Source organism: Medicago truncatula, chromosome 6 (genome assembly GCF_003473485.1).
Source record: "Medicago truncatula cultivar Jemalong A17 chromosome 6, MtrunA17r5.0-ANR, whole genome shotgun sequence".
Classification (NCBI taxonomy): Eukaryota; Viridiplantae; Streptophyta; class Magnoliopsida; order Fabales; family Fabaceae; genus Medicago; species Medicago truncatula.
The window spans coordinates 42,395,606-42,412,120 of record NC_053047.1 but is presented as its reverse complement, the minus strand read 5'-3'; the positions used below and the strand labels follow the sequence as shown (position 1 = coordinate 42,412,120).

The following is a 16,515-nucleotide window of genomic DNA, read 5'->3' as shown; positions in this document are numbered from 1 at the left end:
ATTGACTTGGGTGGAATTAACGAACGACGAAAACGTGATGAGCATGTTCAGGGAGCACAACATGTTCCAGTAAATCGATATGCGGGTGACGTTGCTGAGATCAACTGAAGATATCATCAAAAGTTTGATTTCGCCAAAAGATCGTCATTAGGTAAGGAATGAATGCGCTTTCGAGCTACAAAAATTGTCTTCCTTTGAATGTGGTAATTCAAACTTGCCAAACGGCAGGACTCTAATGTTCGACCGGCATTACCATTGTTTTTGTCAAAAGATTAAATTCTTGTTAGGCCGGTTTAAATGAAGGTATTGAAGTGTCAAAGAATGCACCTCATTCATTTGACACTTGAATACCATTATTTAAAATGATCATCGCATGCTGGAATCCTGCTGTTTAGCAAGTTTAAATTTACCTCATTCAGGGGTAAGATAATTGTTGCAATTGGAAGGTACATTCCGGAATGTAATGTAATGTGATAACATATATAGTTGAATATGCATAATACATGTTGTAATTTTGAATGGAACAATAATTATCTTATTTATTCACTTTTCAATTTTATTTATTCATTACGCAATTTTAATTAGTTGAATTCACGTTAGATTTAATTAGTTTTTATTCGAATACGCAATTATTCAAAACGCGACTTTAATAGAAATTATTTCAAATGCGATTTTATTCTAAGTACCATAATGTCAAACAAAATGTGCGCGACACAAAAATAAAACATAAAAAAAATCCTAAACAAATAGGCATTAAAAGTCATTACATTCATTCTTCCTCGTCACACAAGTCAACCGGGTTGCCTGCTACAGTCCCTGGGGCACCTTGTTTTGGTTGAGGACAAAAATAGCATGTCCTCCCGCTCCTCCTCAACCTCGACTGATTGTACACCGGCACCTTTGAACCCTTTTTTTTTTTTTTTTCCGGAACCATCACAAACAATTCTTTGCCATGTCATAGGTGAATTTTCTTTGTTCTTCTCATCACCCTGAATGTTACCCTGATTCTGATTCTAAGACATATCTACATTAAAAAAAAATGGCGATCAAAACCTAAACTAAACAACAATGCCATAAAATCGTAAAATCAAAAACTAAACCTAAATCTAAACTATCATCAAAACCTACACCTAAACCTAAACAATCCTAACAATTCAACAACGATTCATCAAAACCTAAACCTAACAATTCAATAAAAGTTCTCTAACAATTCTAACCTAAAGTATCCTAACATATCATAAAATCAATAAAACCTATATAATCGAAATTTAACAAACAAGACAAAAAAAAACATACAATTCGACCACAAAACAAGAATGCAATAGGATTCAAAAAACTTACTTTTTTTGTGTGATTGAAATTGGCTTGGAATGGCTTCAAATTGCTCAAAATCGCACCTAGGAGAATAAAAAACGTAACAATGGAGTTTTGAAAACTCCTATGTCTTTTCTATACTTATAACAAATTTTCGGCAGTTTACTATCGAGGTTTTCCTCAGCAGTTAACTGCCGAGGAGACAAAAACGTATTTTACTTGTGTTCCTCAGCATTATGTAATGTGTCAAAAGTAATTTTCATCAAATCGGGTCATCAATAATATTACAAGAGTCCAATAAATCTAAATAAAAAAACAAAAAGACACAAACCTAGGATTCACATAAAAACAAAATCTAGACACAATTTGTGTCGTGCAAAGAATAGAACAGGACAGAGACGCTGTCGATCCCAGAATTGAAGGAAGACAATTTCAGAGGTCAGAAATTTTATGAAAACTTTCTCAGTAAAATTATTATAACATGTTGTTGTTTGCATATTTTGTTTTGGATATATGTGCTTATGATGAATCATAGCCCAAGTCTTCTGTTATTCCATGTTTGATATATCTAGGGTTCCTTTCGATTGAGCTTATTTTGAGCTTATGTAAATAAATAAACTTTTATTTATTATTCATAAGTTGGTAAGATAGTTTATGAAAAAACAACCTACGGAGATACAATTTTAATTAGTGAGAACTTATGAATTAATATGCTCTAAAAAAAAAAAACTTATGAATTAATATAAAGCTTATTTATTTGCATGAGCTATTTTTTATAAGCTCAAAATAAGCTCAATCCAAACGGGGCCTAAGTATTATTATGGTTGTAGAATTGATTTCACTTGAAGCTAGAATTTGTAGTTTTGGCTTCTACGCTTGATTTTAACCTTAAATTTATTGTCAAATCCACTTTTATGCAAATACATCCAAACATAAATCAATTTTCAGGCCACTCACTTTTATGCATAATCAATTCATTCAAAATCAATTATGTTCACCGCACAACCAAATATAAACAATGATTTTAAGAAGTATTTGTGTAACTTTGTTAGGTCAGTCAAGTGTTACTGAAGATAAAGATAAAGAAACGAAGGAACGATGAAGAGGAAAAGACAAAAGAAAAGTGATAGAATTAGTGAACTGCCTGACCATGTCCTTCTGCATATAATTGAATTTATGAATATAAAGCAATCTGTTCAGACTTGTGTTTTGTCTAAACGATGGAAGAGCCTTTGGAAAAGTCTCGCTAATCTCACGTTGCATCACTCCGAGAAGCAGAAGAGTTATATCTGCAAATGGTTTGTATCCCAACTTTTGGCTAGGCGTGACAACTCTCTTCCTCTTCATAGCTTAAGTTATGAGTATGATAATGCCGCAGATTGCAACAAAACCACACTCTTAGAGGTCATGGAATATGCTGCGTCACATAATGTGCAACAACTCACGGTCATTGTTAAGTTATGGACAATAAAAGATCTTGAATTTCCCCCTTCCATTTTTAATTCTCATTCTTTGACATTTCTTAAGCTTGACTTTTATTATCCATCTGCATATGGCTGTGGTAAGATGTTTCCAAAATCTTTGAACTTGCCGGCATTGAAAACCTTGTATCTTAGTGGTCTTACTTTCACTACAAGTAACAATGGCTGTGTTGAGCCCTTTTCAACATGTAACATGTTGAGTACTTTGGTCATTGTGGAGTGGTATTTACAGGATGATGCACATACCCTTTCCGTGTCAAATTCTAACGTTTCTAGTCTGACCATAGGTAGTGCCCACTTGTGTAAACAAGCTGGCAATTTCAAAGTTGTGCTTTGTACTCCAAAACTTACGTCTCTCACTATCATTCGCCATCCTATTTTCTCAGCCCCCTCTGCATGCAATTTACCTTTTCTTGAAGAAGTGAATATTAATTACTCTCAGTTTAATTATCGGAATGATCATTTAATCCCAGTTAGTTGGTTGCAATTGCTGGCTAATGTCAAAATATTGACTCTCGGATTCACAACCCTTGCGAAGATGCTTATGGTAAGTTACTTTAGAATCATTTTTCCTCTTTATATTTTTTATGTTGGTCATGATAGGTATTAATCCTTATGCCAAAATATTTGCAATAAACAATGTTGTCTTTGAGAATATTCATTTGAATGTATCCAATTCACTCTAATTATACAGGTTCTAAGAAATAATGATTCAATGAGAAATCAGCTTCCTTGCTTTGTTAGATTGAAGTCATTCAAACTGGATGTGAGCGATGTAACAATATCTAACGAGAGGATAATAGAAATGGTAGCATATCTACTTCAAGACTCTCCACCACTTGTTGCAATTGACATCATTCGGAATGCAGACTTAATAACTTTTAGGTATTGATTTTTACACAGTACTCAGTTTTTGCTTCAAGATTAAAACTATATTTACAATTACACCTTGACGTTTATCTTAAATAAAACAGTTATAAATTACATGATAGTTGCTTTCTTGTAGAGGTTTTGTATGTTTCCATTCACATAAAACTCTCCACTTTCTTTGCAGGGGGTTTTATCCCTTTCCATTCACCAAAAAAGTTATTTACTTATTTGATTAATTTTTAGTATTTACTGGTGCAAGGTTTGAAGCAGCAAATATGATGGATAGAGCAATACATCTTGAGGACAATGGCGGTGGTGGCAGTCATGTCGACTACAACTAGCTATCTCTTTAGCGTACATTACAATGTTTAAGCAATCAAAACATTGTGCTCAATATGTTAAATAAGTTAAATTTGTTTATGGTCAATAAGCTCAGCAAATATGAAATTATGTTCAATATATAAGTAGGAAATTTAGTGTATGTTTGGTAAACTTGAAAACAACGGTAGGAACTAGGAACACACCACACGGTGGCATGTAAAGTAGAGTTAAGTAAACACGAGTCTAACTCCACACATACGTGGAAACAAACATGCTATAATAGTAAATAGTAAATAGTAAAATAGTTCATGTGTTGAGTGTAAACATCTCCTAATATCACCAACAGTCAAGCACAATGTCCTTTCCTTTATCCTTCAATAAGCACATCATGATCATACCTGTTCACACATTCAAATGAGTCAGTGAATTTATTACACAACTATTACCAACTCAACTCAGAAGCACTTGCCAAACTAAAAAACAAGACCAACTCAAAGTAAATCTTTGCTAAAAACATGTAAATTTTGAAAAAACTTTATAAGAGGCTATTGATCCCCAAACCTCAAATAAGACCTAAGACTACCAAAATAGAACCCTGAAATATATGTGAGGAATTCACCACAAGAGGCCAGAAAAACAGCTTGATTAACACAACCTCAAATCAAGAGCAGTTGCCAAACGCAGTTTTGCGGCCTGCTGGTTTTGCAGGGGGTGGTTTTGCTTTGGTGCGGTTTGGGTGTGTGTGAGGCAGGGGTATGCCTGCGTCGTCCGTAGGTATATGTCTGCCTCTAGTTTCTTAACCGGTGCGGTTTGGGTTTTTTGGGGGGTCGTTTTTTGGTGTTACGTATATTGGCGGCACTCTCCTTGTATTTTTTCCCTTTTTATCCGTGAGTTTTGGTGTTTCTTGCACTTACTCGACGAGAATAAATTTTGCTATTAAAAAAAAAAAAGAGCAGTTGCCAAACTAAAAAACCATGACAACTCAAATAAAATCTAAGCTAAAAACCTGAAAAAACCCATAGCAGCAGCACACAAGGAAGCAAAATAAATCAAATGCAAAATTTGAAAATACAGGTTATTGATCCTCAAACCTCAAATGAGACCTAAGACTACCGAAATAGAATCTTGAAATAGCCTGCTAAACACACCAAAAGAGGCCACAAAAACAGTCCACGCTCAAATCCAAAAAAACCCACCTCGAGCGACTTACAACAGATTACAGACACTAAAAATCTGTACGGCGAAAAAAATTATTGCGAAGTTTTGAAAAAACTTATGGATCCAAAAAAACTCGAAATAGATTTCTGAAAAGGTAAACTTTCAAGAATCTATTGATCCAATATATTTTTTTTTAAAACAAATACAAACAGCCAGCCAAAACAGATAATAGAGATCTGTACACATAAACAAAGAACTTGCAGATAACCATGCATATCAGTTCGGATCAAAACATCGTCTGACAAGAACAATTATGCTTTTTCTCCCTTCCTCAGTTTATAGGTGCAATAAATACATAACCTATGGTTTTTTTTCTTATCGCACCAATGTTAGTTTCATTTGTGTTTAATTTAGTAGGCAAGAGGTGATAAATTTTTTTGTGAGCATCACCTTCTATCTTATAATTGATATAAAATCAAAGCATTCATTTAATATAGTAGACAGCCAAGCCAATGACAATGATCAATAGATAATCATTCTCAAAGCATACCTAAAATTTGCCTGAATAGTTATAGGTGGAACAAAGCATACCTGAAATTCGGCCCTTATAAATGCTCGAGCACACCTCTTACACGCGTCCACTAGATGTTCAGGCATGCTTTCATTTCTTCTTAGGGAATCCCACCCACGACCACGTCCATGACAAACACGGCCTACAGCCAAGTCCTTCCAAGGAAGCTTTACATCATAAGTCTCAGCCGACCAAAAATCCTTTGCTTTAGCCCTAGAGCAGTCAACATCCGGGTTGTTCTTAAGCATATCAAAGCTGAAATAGAGACCAAAACAGTAAGAATTAATTAAAAAATATCAGAAACTTCAAATAGATCAGAAAATTATAAACACATACAAAAAAAACGTAAAAGCAAGTTCTTCAATTGCTTCCTGTTTGATTTGCTGCCAGGGCTTTGCACGTTCCTCTTCTTCCTCTTCATATTTACGCTTGCAAGAAGCACACCATCCATCGGCATAGCTGCAAAAACAGGTATTCTCCATCCTTTCTTTCTTATAGGCTGAAAAGGTAAAGAAAGTAAACATAATAGGTTAAGAAAGTTAAACAATATAATAATCAATAGTTAAGCTAAGATTAGCATGAACATGATGAAAATATAAGAAATTTAAACATGGTCAGACAATTAACATCAACAAAAAAAGTGTAAGAATTTATTGAAGATGAAAATATTAGACATTTTTTCATAAGTTAAAAGAGTTCAAAATTAAGCAGAAAGAAAAGAAAAATGTGAATATGAATGTGTGTGTGTAAATTTTTTTTAAGTAACAATATATATAAAGTTAATCATAGCATGTGTTACTAAGCAGAACTTTCAACCAATATAAGATTTTAAGTTACTCTAGTAAAAAACAGGAGAAAACACTTTTCAAGTTTATATAGTCTTAAAAAGAAACTAGGGTTTGATCATCATCAAGGCAAGAGCTTTCTATAACAATGTTCAATAGCAGAAGAAAAAAAGGATTTTCTATTTTTCATCAGTAACAAACTCTTCCTCTTTATCAACATAGAAATCATTAAACTTTTCAAGTTATTGATTAAGAAACCAAGCTTGCTCTAAGTGGCAGAAAGCACACTAAGTTGAAGATGAAGATGTAATGTAACCAAAAAAAGAAAGAAGAAAATGCAATGTAATGTAACAACTAAGTTAAGAACCTTCTCAATAGTTAAGATCATGAACATGACCATGAAATCAAAACATGTTCACATAATTAACATCAAAAGAAAAAAAGAAAAATGCATCAACAAAGAAATGTAAGAATTGATAGATGATGAAGATGAAAATAATAGGTAACAACCTATAAAGCAATAAACAGAAGAGTGTGAATGTGAATGTGAATGTGAATATGCATATGAATGTGTGTGTTGAAGTAAAGTAACAATATATAGAGAGGTAAGTGATGGCATTGGTCAGGTAACAAGTAACAAATTATGAAGTAAAAATGAATAAAGTAACCGTATGAACAGGTAATAAAGTAACCATATTCAAAATAATAATTCAAAAACAAAAGGAAAAAAAATTGACTAAGTAAGAAAAAGAGGATCATGCAAAAATAGATATAAATGGATTTTTAAGAAACATCTAAAAAGAGAATACAAACAAAAAGAAAAAGGTGACATGAAACTAACCTTTACATGGTTTGGTTTTGTTGTGGTAAAGATCAATTAGAGAGACGAGTACTAGAGGGAAGTAGGAAGTGAGATTCTCTTTCTTTCATTAATGAGATAATAAAAATAAATAAATAATGAATGAATGGTGTTAACTGTTAATGGATAATCAAAATCAATGCTACTTTATTTATAAAAAAAAAAAAAAAAAATCAATGCTACTTATTTGGCACAAAAAAGTTTAAATGAGTCGGATTTCGCAACTTAATTGAGTTAGAGCTACCTTATAGTCTCTCTAAAGAGGTATTCATGTTGATGTTGGAAACAGAAGTTAAATTTTATTTTATTTTTTGCTCAAAAAACAAAAAAAGAAGTTAAATTTTTTGTTATTTTTTATCAATTGAGTCAAACTTCGTTGGCTCTATTTATTATTGTTATTATTATTTAGTTATTTTTTGAAGCAATTATTATAATTTTTTTATAAATAGGCAAGATCACAATAGTTATTGATAACTCATGCATACAACCGAAGCAGTTGGGATTCGAACAATAACCGCAACGTTTGATACAACAATTTTAATATTTTTAACGGTTGAGTTAGAACTAGTAAACAAAGCAATTTTTTAATATCATTATTATTATTATTATTTTATAGGAATTATTATTATACTTCCATACTCATTAAAACGAAATAATTTGCTTGAAACAAAAAAAAAACTAGTAATGAATAATTTGTTAAAGATGTTTGACCGCTACACTTCATCACTAACCGCCTAATCATTGTCTTCCTACACATTTGTCCATTAGTTTTTGTTTCTTCAATTCCAACAAATAAAGATAATAGTCATATTAACATTGTAGAAAAATGTTAACTATAGTGTCTTTGAAGCATTAGCTAAGAAAATTAATATAAAAATATGGTTTAGCCACAAATTAGTATGACCCTAACTTGTATTAGAGGCACAAGCTAAAGAGATAAAAATGAATTCAAATAATGAATTTTATTTTAAATGGATAAAGTCTTAAACTTTTAAATATTGAATGCACATGAATAGTCATTGGGAAGATTCTTATCTTAATTGATGGACATAATAGTCATTGATAAAAATGGAATTTAGCTTTAGAGTAAATTACACTCCTCTTCCTTTAAAGATGCTTGAATTACACTCCCCTCCCCTCTTATGTTAAAATATACACTTTCCTCCCATCTTTTTCAAAACATATTAGAAAATACTTCACTCCCCTCCCTTGAGAGAAACTTGAATTACATTCATCTCCCCTCTTATGTTAAAATCTACTCTTTACTCCCTCAACATTTTTTATTTTATTTCTAATAATCTAGCAAAAAAAAATAATCTAACACACTTTGAAGAAAAATAGTATTGTGGATCCATTTTAATATAATCAAATTTTGAATACATATTTTCGCTATTTTTTATTCACAATTTCGTTAACATATATTTTTAAACCCTATTATAAAATATGAATCAACCAAAAATAAAATTAAAATATGTGAAAAATTATGAAAGTCGATAAAGTATGGTTAACTGAATTTTATACTCTAAATTATAAATAATAACAAAATATTTAAATTTAATTATCATTGACATTTAAATTATAAAGAAATGGATTTATTTTTCTTATATGATAGTTCAAAATTAGTATATATCATAAAAATATTGATTTATGTTAAAATTGATTAAAGTGTAGGACATATTTAATTATTAAGGGAGGGGGTTGCAATTCAAGCATCTGAAAGGGATGAGAGTATAGATTTTACTTTTCAAGGAAGAGAAGTGTATATTTTAACATAAAAGGAGAGGGGAGTGTGATTCAAATATCTCTTAAGGAAGGGGAGTGTAATTTACTCTTAACTTTATGTACATCAAGGTAATGAAAATCAAATTACCTTAAGATAGTCATTGTGAAGGTTCTTATCTTAAGATAAAAATGGAAATTTTAATTTAATTTATAATGAAACACTTTATTCCCTAAATAGTCATTGATGTCACATGGAAATGGAGACAATTAGTTCATCTAGTTGAAATTATTCAAAAAAAAAAAAAAAAAAAGTCCATTCAGTTGAATTGTAAATTGGTCATGCATCTGGTCCAAAATGTCCTTGAAACCTCTATGTCACAACTTGAGAGCAAGATGGTATAAATAGTGATTATTGATAATTAAATAAAAAATTTCTTTTTTTATAAAATAAACTTTAGGGTAAGGAAATTTTGTTATAGTCTAGGATAAAGAAATCTTTAAAGCTTTAAAAAACACTTATAAAAGTGGTTACATTTATCTTCCACCAAATACATAGGTTAAACTCCAACTCATAACTTTTGGGTTCCAAAACCTTATCTTAACCATTTGGCTTGGCTTGATTTTTCATCACTTTTTTTTAGGTCCACTTGTGGAATTTTACCACTAGTAGCATTCATTACCTTATTTACCATAGCTATTTGATAATTTTCTTGAATTAGGTGTTGCCACATTAAGAATAGAAGACAAAAAGAAGTTAGACCATATTGTGTTTAACAAAATATTCATTTTAAACGAGCTTATCTTTTACTCCTATTTTAAATTAAATATAAGAATTTTTTTAAAAAGGTGGTGAGAGGAATTTTCAAATCAAATATGAGATAATTTTTTTTAGGGGAATCAAATAGAAGACCTTTGATAATTTTCTATACTTCATATAATTTTGTTGGTTGATACGTATGCAATATATTTTTATATCATTTGACTCAAATTGTATCACTCTTTCGGAAATAAAAAAATGCATTTCCCGTGAGCATAGCTCAGTTGGTGGACAATGCATTATTATATGCAGGGGTCTGGGTTCGAACCCTACATATAATTACTCACATGGACCACATTTGAGACTCTTATTTAGAGTAGTGATACATAGACCACCTTAGGTGGCATGTACCACTTGTACACCCACATATAATTTTGACAAGTGTCCTTGTGGTCTCTCTACACACACAAAAACTCACATGTATTGTCTCTCACACACTCTCACATGGAGTGGTACAATGTGTGTATGCAAAAAAGTGTGTACATGAAACATTATCCCTTATTTAAGGCTGCATACTTTCCTTTCATCATTCCCTATTAACTTAACTTAACTTGGTGTTGATGGTCTTTACTGATATTTTTCGTAAGCTTTTTCTATTAGTTGAAATTTACGCAATTAAATTTATAGATCACATGCATAATTTAATGAATGAATCTAAAATATTGATTTTTGTTTATAGTAGTGACTGGATGGTGTATCTCACTAGCTTAGGTACATAAATTAATATAATATTTCATCATTGATTAAATATGTACTCAAACTATTGACATTTAAGTCATTCTCATATTTGAAATACAGCTGCAATCTAAAATGTTAGTGATACATAGATAAACTTATAACAAGAACAAAACTAGTCATTCTCATATTTGAAATAAACCAAATTATTCAACTGCAGAAATTGATCAAACTACCGAATGAATTTTCATAACATCGAACATGGTACATCTAAAACAACATAGAGTAGTGATATTTGAACAACTCTTTTGGTATAACTTTTGGGACAACCTTGTTGTGTTCTTTTTTTATTGGTCAAAAACAATAGAAAGAGAAAAAGAAAAAAATGTGAGTATGAGAGAGAAGGTTGTACAAAAGTTGTACAAAAATGATTGTACAAATATCATTTCTCTAAAATAAAACACGAGTTGAAGTCCACACTATCGGTAAATTCATTTAGTAAAACAAAAAGACAAATTTAGCCATCATTTACCTCAACAAAAAGTGTTGCAAAGATGATAATAGTATGTTAAATTGGTGATTGCCTAAAAAATGTTAGATTGGTGCTGAAATAAGACAATACATAATATATTGAAATCATTATAGAGAAAGTTAGACAACTCTATTGAAAATATCCACTAAAGCACCATTACTCAAAAAAATCCACTAAGGCAATAGTAAGCAGATTAGATTAAAAATGGGGTTAGTAGTTGGTTTGGGATCTTAGAGTTTGATCTTTTTAAGGTTTTAGTCCCCTCAAATTAGTGGGCAGTGGGTTTGGTCCCTTCAAATTAGTCCATTTTTGGATCAGATTCCCGCCGATAGCAATTTCGGTGGGCAAGCTCAAACTATGTTATAACTTTAAATAGGATCTCATAAGTGACTAGTGGATTTGGTCCCCTCAAATTAGTCGATTCTTGGATTGAATACCAAACTTAAAAAAAAAAGATTAGATTAATCAGATAAAAATCAAAAAATTACAAGATCGATAGATACTATAAACCCCTCAAAAAGAAATATTGTACTATAAATCAAGTTATATAGATATCTAGAAGGAAAATAGTATATATAATACTAAAGCATTAAGTACGTTAATGTTTAGAATTCAAAGAATCTAAACGTGTAACACAGTAAAGTTGTAGTTATTGACATATGTACACACTCAATAATTGACTTTGGTACCGACCTTACACATTTCATTAATGACGAAAAACACAACTACATCAAGTTACAACCATGACTTTCATCAATTCACAATTTTAGGAATGCAGATTTTTCTCAAATGTTGGTCTCTGTTGCATACTTTTTCTTGAATAAGAAACTACATTATTCCTCTGCTACAAACTTCAATAGCCCAGAATTGACTTAGTTGCTTTGCTTGACTTAAGCTTAAGCTACAGTATTTGCTGGTTATACAAGAATGGAATCATGCCAAGCTACAAGATACTCTTATTCATCAGCAGAAGACGATCTTTTCTTCTTCCATTTGTAAGCAGCTTCGAAGAACTTGAGATTGGTTGTCTGTGTTTCCTCAGGGAATAGATAGTCGATGAATTCTTCGATTCTGCAAAATCAAATTGAGAAGAATGAAGTAGGAAAAAAGACAAAAAGAAAAGAAAAATTGTTTTAATAACAAATTTAACACAGAATATCGTAGTCAACAAGCCTCCTAATGCTAACGATACCAGAAAATAGCAGTGATCAAATTGTAAACAAGGCCATATAAACTAACCCTTGGAAACCACTCAAAGAGAAACAATGATTTAGTAACATACCTAGAAGAACCATCTTCAGTAGCAACTTGTCTTCTCTTCTTCTTGAGCTTCTTGGGCAGCTTAGACTGGACTAAGCTGACATCACCTAGCTCCCCAGATGAAGCCTCCAAGTTGAGCCATTTCTCCAATAGCATTGCCCTTTCTTCTTTTAAAATTGGAGCTGATGATCTGAAGTGGTTTAGAGCATCCTCAAACACCTCTATAAACAAGCACAAAACAAAATATGATGAGAATCATAAAATTATTATGTTGCATTCAAAGTTCAAACAAAATATACAATCATGATTTATATAGCATGCGCTTAAAGCTGTGATCACATACTTCTCGCACGAACAAGGCATCGCTCCTTTTGTTCCTGTTCCGATAAGTCTAAACTCTCATCTATAGCTGTTGCTTCAAACTCTGCATAGCTCATCCATACCTTCAAGTGCTTTGTTCGATCAAGAAGCCTTTCATAAAGCACTCTTGCTCTCTCAAATTCACACTCAACAGTTTCAAAATCAACGTATGCCTGTTATATATTCACAATTTTACAGTTAGGTTATGACCAGCATGCATAGATGGTTCATAGATGTGGTATGCATCAGAAGATGACAACAAAAGAGAAAGAGAAATCACATTAGAAGCTTCCATAGGCAATAAATGCTACGATTTGGCTTTTGTACAATAAAGAAATAAATTTTATGTGTACCTTCCACAACAACTCAGGCATGTCCAGTGCTGGTTGGGCAATTGCAAGCTCAAATATTGCTCTAGCTCGTTCGGTCTCAGCTAAAGATCTCTCTAGTTCTGCATACTTGCACCATGCATAGCAATTTTCAGGTGTCCACTCCAAATATTTTTCATATAGTTTTCTGCATCGATCTATATTACCAAGCTGCAGTTCTATCTCTATATACTTCTTAAATATCTGTTGACAAAGATAAAAGGTGTCTGTGAAGTTAAACATGCAGCAATGAAAGTAAGCAATATAATAATATTTCATCTAGATAGATATTAGTAATGTTACCTTATCTTTTGGAGCCTTTCCAATAGCATTTCCTAATATTTGACGAGAGCCAGTGAGATTCAGCTGACGTATTTCAAACTGGGCTGCTAGAAGCCATATCTTTGCAAATGAGAACTTCTGGTGAGGTATCTGGTTGAGACACTCCCTAAGGAAATGAAAGTAGTGTCAATGATGGCAATAGAACTGGACCATATAAGGGTAAAATAAAAAGTCAATGGACAAAAATGACAAATCAGAGTCAACCGTGATTGTAGAGTCTAGAGTAAAAAAGTAGTACAGAAACATATATCTTAAATACCCATGGCAATAGAACTCAACCAGAAAAGGTAAAAAAAAAAAAAAAAAACAAGTCAACTTCTGAATCAAATGCGCCTGAAGAATCAAGAGCAAAGAAGTTGTGCAGAAAGATATATCTTACATTCAACCTAATCTTAATATGCACATAAAATCAATCTATGAACCAAAAGTGGCTGAAGAATCATGAGCAGAGATGTTGCACAGAAACATATATCTTACATTCAAGTCATGCACTATCCACTATTCTATCTATCAAACTGTTGATACAGTGGTCAACAGACCTTAATAACATGCAATTTCTTTAGAAAATTAATTACTAATATGTGTGGAACGAAGCTCTACAGAGACGGCAACTCGGATGAGCGCTAAGCCACATATCAAGCACTCAGAATGATAAACATTTTGACGTTCTGTTAACACCATCATCTTGGAAAATACTCAAACATATGCAGTGATTTTCAGTGAACGATATACTATTAGACTAGCAGATATCCCGTAAAAAATATGCATAAAATTCAGGAAAAGCATGGACAGAAAGTACTACAAATCCAACAAAACAGAGACTTAAACAAAATACTTAGAAGTTCACAAAAGGCTGCTTACTTGTACACATCTCTTGTTTGCTCCATATCTCCAGCATCAAGTTCTTCATAAAGTGCATAATTAATCCTAAGATACACGCAGAAAATAATAAATACCACTAGAAAATGAAAAATCACTAAATGATAAATAAACAAACCGACAACAAAACAGCATTCAAATCAAACGTACCACAAATAAATATAGCGCTGCCAGTATCGCTTCTCCTCAGCTAGAGGTACATTAGCTATAGCTCTCTCATAAACCTCCCTAGTTCTTTCCTTATTCCCGACACTCTCTTCCAATCTTATATAATCAAACCACAAATCATAATTCAATGGATTTTTCATAACTTCATCTTCATACTGAAACCTTCTCTTCCCAACAATAGCATCCTCAATCCCTTCCCTATCACCATACTGTTTCTCAAATGCTGCAAACTTCCGATACAAAACCTCAGCCCTCCCCTTCGGAATATGATCAAGTGCAAATTTATAAATACACCTCGCACGCCCTACCTCCTTACACCTTTCCTCAAACTCCGCAAACGCCACAAAAAGCAGCTCTGCTTCCTCATCATCCGCTAGCTCCACCGCTCTTTCATAAACAATCCTCGCCTTAGGAACCTCGCCATTCTTCATCTCAAACTTTGCATAACGAATCCAAGCACCAACCCTAGGATGACACAAAACAAATCTCTCGAAAATCCCTCTCGCACGTTCAATCTCATTATATCTAAGCTCAAATTTTATATAAGATAACCATCCTTGCTGATCCGGCATCCACTTCATCCATCTCTCGAAAACCAGCCTCGCCCCCGCAACATTGCCAAGCATCTCCTCCATATGAATATACTTATACCACAACTGATCAACCCGCGGCAAAAGAGTAACCGCGCGATCCCAAACATTCCGAGCATGATTAATAAACTTATTCTTCATCTCAACTTGAGCATACTTCAACCACAAAGTATGATTCTTATAATCAACTTCCAATGCTCGTTCCCAAACCGAACGTGCACGTGTAAAATCCTTCTGCGACTCTTCCCACTGTGCATACTTAATCCAAACACTAACATTCCACCTCACTCGCCGAATTAAATCCTCGAATTCCTTTCGTTTCCGGAGACGATACTCGCCGAGTTCGGTTGAATCGGTGATTTTCTGCTTTGGAGGACGTATCTCAGCTTCTTGACGCTCCCTAGCTTCACGAAGAATTTGCTCCGCTGTGATTTGAATCGGAGCGGGGGTTTTGTTCTTAACCCTAGTTGGACGTGGAAGTTTTACTTCAGTGTCTTTTCGAGTGAGGTAACCTAGGGTTGGGTCTGCAACTTTGGAAGAAGACATGGCTAGGGCTTGGAAAACCCTAACGATAGAGAAAGAGGAAGAATGTGTTTTTGTTTCTGTTGAGTGTGTAAATCTTTCTTATTTAAATAGGTTTCTTCACGGGCTTTTCGGCTCAAAAATATGTAAAGGCAAAACAAAACACAAACTACTAAATTTACCTTTTATATAAAACAAAACACAATTCCCTTTTGTTTAAAACTTTAATCTTACATATCTTTCTTACGGAAGTTATATCCTACACCCCTACATTTATACCTTCATTCCAACATTTGACACAAACTACTGTATTTACCTTTTATATAAAACAAAACACAATTCCCTTTCACTTTTCACCCCACCTTTTATGGAGAAAAAAAAAACAAGTGGCATTCACCCCTCTTTCTGGAAAAAAAACAATTCGCACTTCAGCTTTCAACAAATTCTCGGTGTTCTCTTAATAGTTTTTGTGTTATTTCTCTTAATATTTTCACGTGTTTGTGTTTTAATTGTTTACTCAAATCATTGATTGAGGTTTGAGGTTGGTTAGGTTTTCTTGGTTAGTGGGTTACCAGAATCCTTAATTGAATCCTTGATTGAATCATGTTATGGAATCTTGTTCCCGGAATCCTTTTCAACAAAGACTTTAGGTTGTTATCCGAAAAACTCGTGCAACGCCTTCCGGTTTTCTTCTGAGAAACGTTTTATAGTGAAGTATTCTGGTTCAATTTTTTATTTTTTTTAAAGTTCCAAAACACTTAAAATCTCATAAACAACTAAAGTGATCTAGTTTTTTTGGATGGATTTAAAGTAAATTTCTTTTATGGGACAAATCTGTTTTCGGTGTCTTCTATGAGGAATTAGATGGATATTGCGATTCATGACACTTATCTTCTGCAAAATTTGTTATAGTTTGATGTA

General features: G+C 32.8%; 3 protein-coding genes across 3 annotated transcripts; 1 reads left to right on the top strand and 2 right to left on the bottom strand.

Moving 5' to 3' along the window:
* The first annotated feature begins 1,668 nt into the window (after positions 1 to 1,668).
* Positions 1,669 to 4,258, top strand: LOC11432639 (F-box/LRR-repeat protein At1g55660). Its single transcript, XM_024785623.2, has 4 exons — positions 1,669 to 1,752; positions 2,367 to 3,342; positions 3,490 to 3,680; positions 3,925 to 4,258. Exons 2-4 carry the CDS (start codon positions 2,413 to 2,415, stop codon positions 4,004 to 4,006), a joined length of 1,203 nt encoding a protein of 400 aa, XP_024641391.1. The 5' UTR covers positions 1,669 to 1,752; positions 2,367 to 2,412; the 3' UTR covers positions 4,007 to 4,258.
* Positions 4,259 to 4,280: 22 nt separating this feature from the next.
* LOC120580861 (uncharacterized) lies at positions 4,281 to 7,051 on the bottom strand. The gene is made up of 4 exons (XM_039835052.1): positions 7,011 to 7,051; positions 6,052 to 6,214; positions 5,736 to 5,970; positions 4,281 to 4,384 (listed from the first exon to the last, which is right to left on the bottom strand). Exons 2-4 carry the CDS (start codon positions 6,195 to 6,197, stop codon positions 4,379 to 4,381), a joined length of 387 nt encoding a protein of 128 aa, XP_039690986.1. The 5' UTR covers positions 6,198 to 6,214; positions 7,011 to 7,051; the 3' UTR covers positions 4,281 to 4,378.
* Positions 7,052 to 11,804: 4,753 nt separating this feature from the next.
* On the bottom strand, positions 11,805 to 15,655 carry LOC11439028 (crooked neck-like protein 1). Its single transcript, XM_003620771.2, has 7 exons — positions 14,465 to 15,655; positions 14,297 to 14,362; positions 13,397 to 13,541; positions 13,079 to 13,297; positions 12,709 to 12,898; positions 12,388 to 12,586; positions 11,805 to 12,176 (listed from the first exon to the last, which is right to left on the bottom strand). The coding sequence occupies exons 1-7, from the start codon at positions 15,616 to 15,618 to the stop codon at positions 12,062 to 12,064; spliced, it is 2,088 nt and encodes a 695-aa protein (XP_003620819.1). The 5' UTR covers positions 15,619 to 15,655; the 3' UTR covers positions 11,805 to 12,061.
* Positions 15,656 to 16,515: the final 860 nt, after the last annotated feature.